Genomic DNA, 5,540 nt, shown 5'->3' on the forward strand with positions numbered 1-5,540 from the left:
AAATGAATTACAACATTTTGTCCTTTTAATAAGAACCAAAACCATTTAAGAATGTGTGCGATTTCCAAAACGATTCAAAGATCCAAATATTTAATCCCGTATGTTAAAAGGTAACAGAAATACATTTGTGATTGTGGTGTTTTATCACAGAAGCAGTCATCTGTCTCTGTGCTGGGCATGAAGCGCAGTAACATCATAACCATTGCTCTGAGCAGCCTGCCTCCACCTCGCCTCCTCCCCCCTGCCATCTACAGTATGGACAGCAGCGTGCTGGACAGAGAGGACATCCAGGTATAGAAAGCACATCAGCCACCCCCTCCATTCATTAACCTTTATGTGACGATGAATATTGACCTGAAGTCATTTGAGCTTAATCTATTTTAACATTTTCTCCAAACCAGCGACTTCAAGCTCTGGTCCCGACTGAGGAAGAGCTTCGTCTGATTAATGAAGCCAAGGCCCAGAACCCTCACTCTCCTCTGGCCCAGGCTGAACTGTGTCTCCTCACTCTGGGAGAAATCCCTCACCTCTCTACAAGACTTGAGCTCTGGACCTTCGCTCTGGATTACGACTCCTTAGAGAAGGTAGATGAAAACAATGATGGCTACAATGCCAGTGGCTAAATAACTGGATGACCAGGGTTACTTAAAGCATCCTGCAAAAGTACTCCCTGTAAAGCAATCAGATCCAATCTTATCTTAGATGCAGACCGACAAAATGTATAAAGGGAGTAAAGGAAAAGATAGATCCATGCTTTTTAGCTTTCTTTCACAAAAAAGGGTCACAAAATGTCTTCAGTCTCATTTAATCTGATGACTTAAAACAAAATCCAGTAGAAGTAGTTTCCATGGGTATTAATCTAATTCATGAAGATCACAACTGAACAGATGCAGCTTTGATGTAAGAGTGGCAAGTAGAAACCCAAAGTGGAAAGAAAGGCAGAAGATGATCAGATTTGGCAGCGAGCCGAGTATTGAACACATGAAAACTTGCCCTGGTTAGACCAAATTAAATGTTTTAGTCCACATACAACATTCAGTTGTGGTTGAATATGTAGACTACCCATCGTTAGCATACCATTGTCATGGTAAACCTGCTAGGAGCAGGATCATTCTTCCGCAGGGAAACGTAAACTTGCTGGGAAGAAAGAATCCAGAACAAGATATAAAACTAGATTGGACTAATGTTTAGATGTTTAAAAAGACCTGAAACTGACTCAAGTCGTTAGAACATTTTAATCAAAGCATATCCATGTGATTGAATGGCCCACCCAAAACCTACACCTAAAATCTAAGAATCGGAGGCAACAGCTAAAAATACATGTTTACCATCCAGTTTGACAGAGACTGAGCTATTTTAGAGATAATAAAGGAAAAAGTCTCCAGTTTAGCTGTTTATGTCCCAAAACACTGTAATTACAGGGAAATCTGTCTTTGTAGAGGTGTATATTTGGGACTGTTGTCCCTATGTCCTCATCTTTTATCTTCTTAAGTGCTTCTCCTTTAGTATTCTTGTAATTCCTTTAATCTTCTGGCTGGTTTCCTACTCCATTCTATCGGAAAAACCATAGCATGATGCTGCCACCGCCATATTTCACAGTGTGAGGATGTTTTCTCTGTGATGTGCGGGGTTACTGTTTCACCACAGATACTGTGTCACCTTCAATGTGGACCATGATCTTTGACTGTAGCATATTCTTTAACCTGTTTGCCACCAGATGTTTTGTTTCCTTTTTTTGCTGAGAGCAGAACTGCTGAAGCCAGCTAATTCTGACTCAGGGGATCTAAAAACGATGCCTGGTCACCTTTTAAAAACAACCTTTCCTTCCACTTCTCATTGATAGACAATTTTCACCAACAGATGATTATTTATATAGGCCTATGTGAAAAAATGAAAAAGTTCACAGTGTTGAAAAACTACTGAAAGGCACAGCATGCTGAAGAATTCACATAATGCCCTCTGTGCTCTCTTTACAGGAAATTGCTGAGCCCTTGTTTCACCTAAAGCTGGCCATGGAACAGCTGGCAGCCAGCCAGACCTTCAGGTGTATCCTAGCGACCGTTTTAGCCATCGGTAACTTTCTCAATGGCTGTAAGGTGAGGAAGAGCAATTGATAGTTTTAGGTTTCATTTTCAACATAGTGTTTGATTTTATTAATGCTTGACAATCTGAACACTCCAAGGCTCGAGGCTTTGAGCTGAGTTACCTGGGGAAGCTGTCTCAGGTGAGGGATACTCACTCTCGCCAGCCTCTGTTGCACCACGTCTGCGTGCTCCTGCAGCAGCTCTACCCACAATCCTCTGACCTCTACTCTGACATCACCGCTGTCACCAAAGCTGGAAAGGTGAGTACTTTGGAAAGTAACAAAAGTTTGTACTTTCCCAAAATTCATGCTAAAACATTTCCGTCTTCTCTGCAGTGCGACTACTCTCAAGTCCAGTCCAACTTTGCGCAGCTGGAGGCCATGTGCAAGGCATCATGGGAGCAGCTGAAGGTTTTGGAGAAGTCTGAGGAAAAGAAGAAAGGAGGAAAAGGTGACAAGCGTAAAGGGAAAGATGACATGGAGTTGTTTGTTCCAGAGGGTTCGCTCCGTTACAGGCTGCCCAAGATCCTGAAGGAGTGTGAAGAGAGGCTGAAGGTCCTGAGAGCCGTCCACCGCCGGGTTATCAACAGGCACGCTGCAGATGGTTAACACAAAACCAAATTCACAACATCTTTCTCTAAAATGCATAGCCTATACTTTTTCTGTCTCTTTTTTAATTGTTCAAGGTTCCACTCCTTCCTTCTCTTCCTGGGGTACTCCAAATCCATGGTGAGAGACACCAGAGCGGAGGACTTCTGCAGAACTATCAGCAACTTCTCCTTGGAGTACAGGTCCACAAGGCAGGCAGTGCTCCTGCAGAGGGAGCGCGAGAGGCAGAGGAATGGAGCTGAAAGCCCAGGCCCTGGAACACCAGTGGGCAGGAGGAAACACCAGCAAACCCCAGCCTCACAGGTAAGAGGTTATGTTAAACAGTAATCATATCTTAGCTGCAGTAAATACCTTGGTAATCCCATTTAATTGAAACTAAGTCCTGCTCCAAGATGGTTTTCTATTGGCCTAAAACAACTGAAATCTCACAACCACCATAGCTTGTGTGTAAATGCAATTTCCATGCATTTCCAACCATTGTGTTGTTTGTATTGGACACTTATCTATATTGGAGCAGCTAACTACTGTATGTACATGGTAAAGAGAAACAGGAGGGAGTGCTTCTAAGGATGTTTCTATGTAAAACATTTTCTAAAAACAGAACTAGAAAACTCTCCCTGTTAGAATAACTTCAAAAATTTAATGAATCCCAATAATAAAAGAGAGAGAATTAAAGCAGGCAGGCCCTAAGCCAGAACCACGTTGATTAGAGAGAATAAAAAAGAATAGAATAGAATAGAATAGAATAGAATAGAATAGAATAGAATAGAATAGAATAGAATAGAATAGAATAGAATAGAATAGAATAGTCCCACATTGGGGAAATTCTGGAGCTTGTCCTCCCTGTTCAACACTAATTGGAGTTCAACACAAACAACAGAAACTAACAAAGACAGATTATAAAGGATTAAATGTGGTAATTTAATACAAAGCTGAAACTGACCCACGCAGTAGTTTTAGCAAATCAGCTGTACCTATATGAGATGTCAACATTGATGAAGGTCAAACATTTCTTAGATTTAGGTTGAGGCATCTCATTTACTTCTGTATAAGTAGTAAAAAGCTGTGAAGTAATTTTTTTAAATGTTTAATTATTTTTTACGTTCCCTGATGTTCTCAGTGCATGTTTCACATGGGATGATTATGGTTGATGCACTCCTCCTACTTGATTTCCTGTTTAAATAATCATCGGCTTCTACTGTATAAATAATAGTAGTATATCCAAAATGAGCCATAGTTTACAGGTTCATGTAAGGACACTCATAAATAAAAGATTAAGGCTTTTTTAAAATATTTTTTTCATATTTCTTTTAAGACAGAAGTCTCTTTTGGTCTTGATCCTCTTTAAGTGGTAAAATGCCTAAAAGGTTGTCTTCAGCTTGTACGGTTTGCAGGAAAGCTGATCATTTCACCAATTCATATTTTCGCAATTCGGATGCCTACTTTTTTATGTTTTATTTATGTTTTATGTTTTTTATGTTATGCAAAAATGATGTTTGAATTATTTGTTTTACTCAACTTTATTTAAAGACATAATCTCACAATTTATAAGGCTCAAATTGTACATTAAACTTCATAAGTGAAATTTCAGCACTTAATGATTATTTAGCTCCATAACTCTTCAAATATACAAGAAATAAATTGATGAACATTGTTTGAGTACACTGTATTTATTGATTTCTTTCCATTTAATGGAAAACAAAGTGATAAAATGGTAAGATGTGGTTGCAGAAGTAAATTGATCCAGAACCACTTTAACTGCTTATAATATTGGAAGAGAAAAGAGAAATACTCTAGCACCCTAATAGGTTCTGAATAAACCCCTCTGCTGCATGCAGGAAAATGATGAACAATGTCGGCTGGAGGAGGTGCTGAGAACACCTGCGTCACTCGCCAGATTAGATGTAACTTTGCCAAGAAACCGCAGGAGGATGGCCAGCTTTCAGGGTATTTTATACTTTTGATTGATCAGCTTTATTCCTTTATTTTATGTCATTTATGTTACTTGTTTGATATGATGAATTCAAATGTTTTTCATTGCAGGTTCCTTATCAAGAAAACTGAAGTGGTGATCATGCTGATGTTCCCCTTTTAGTCCATGGAGAAGGTTATTTAAGATGTAGCTGTGAAATTGTCACCCCGGGGTAGAGTGGAGTTGCTTGTCACATAACCTGTCACTGCAACACTATGGGGGGCCTTGATATTGCTGTCAGGCCATTTTCCAGTTAATCTTTTATCGAAAATCAATGTCATTTCCATGGGGATTTTTTTGCTTGTTTGTTTGTTTCTTTAAGTTGAAATGAAATGTGTTATTTAAAAAATTGAACACTTATTAAAAGTGATTAAAAGATTTGGTTTTGTTCAATTCAGTTCTATAGATTTATTTATTTTTTTAACCATAATCTATTTGTTTGGACAATGAATGGTGACAGTGATGCACCAAAGGATTGTGGGATGTTTAACTAAAGCAAATGTATATATCATCTGTAAATATGTTATTATTGAACATTACTTTTACCAAAGGACATTTCACAATTAACCAAAATTATTCAAAGCTGAAATAAAAGTTTGAAATTATGCTATGAAGGTCTAAATATTGAGTTATCTATCAGGGCTAAAAAGATAAAAAAAAGAAATCCCAAAAATTTTGTTTTGTTTTTAATTAAAACTTCTTTAATAACCGTCCTGAATTGTCAGAAGATTTTAGAGTCAGCTTGTTTTTTCATTACAGACATTTGCAAATATGTGTCACGAGCCAGCACTTTAAGTTCTTAATAAATCATTCCAAATAAAAACAATTCAAGCAAGGGACATTTTTTAGAAATAATCAAACAGAGTAGATTAATCT

At 38.2% G+C, this 5,540-nt stretch overlaps 1 protein-coding gene across 1 annotated transcript in view; it reads left to right on the top strand.

The window, feature by feature from the left end:
* Positions 1-5,324, top strand: part of LOC107104599 (FH1/FH2 domain-containing protein 1-like) — a 9,445-nt gene extending 4,121 nt beyond the window's left edge. Inside the window, exons 2-9 of the mRNA XM_015404630.1 lie at positions 151-291; positions 402-584; positions 1,977-2,096; positions 2,183-2,344; positions 2,420-2,673; positions 2,770-2,995; positions 4,531-4,639; positions 4,736-5,324. Of these exons, the coding sequence (XP_015260116.1) occupies positions 151-291; positions 402-584; positions 1,977-2,096; positions 2,183-2,344; positions 2,420-2,673; positions 2,770-2,995; positions 4,531-4,639; positions 4,736-4,764 (1,224 nt within the window). The 3' untranslated portion in view covers positions 4,765-5,324. The remainder of the gene's footprint in view (positions 1-150; positions 292-401; positions 585-1,976; positions 2,097-2,182; positions 2,345-2,419; positions 2,674-2,769; positions 2,996-4,530; positions 4,640-4,735) is intronic.
* Positions 5,325-5,540: the final 216 nt, after the last annotated feature.

Source organism: Cyprinodon variegatus, unplaced genomic scaffold, assembly GCF_000732505.1.
Source record: "Cyprinodon variegatus isolate N-32 unplaced genomic scaffold, C_variegatus-1.0 Scaffold1815, whole genome shotgun sequence".
NCBI classification, from domain to species: domain Eukaryota; kingdom Metazoa; phylum Chordata; class Actinopteri; order Cyprinodontiformes; family Cyprinodontidae; genus Cyprinodon; species Cyprinodon variegatus.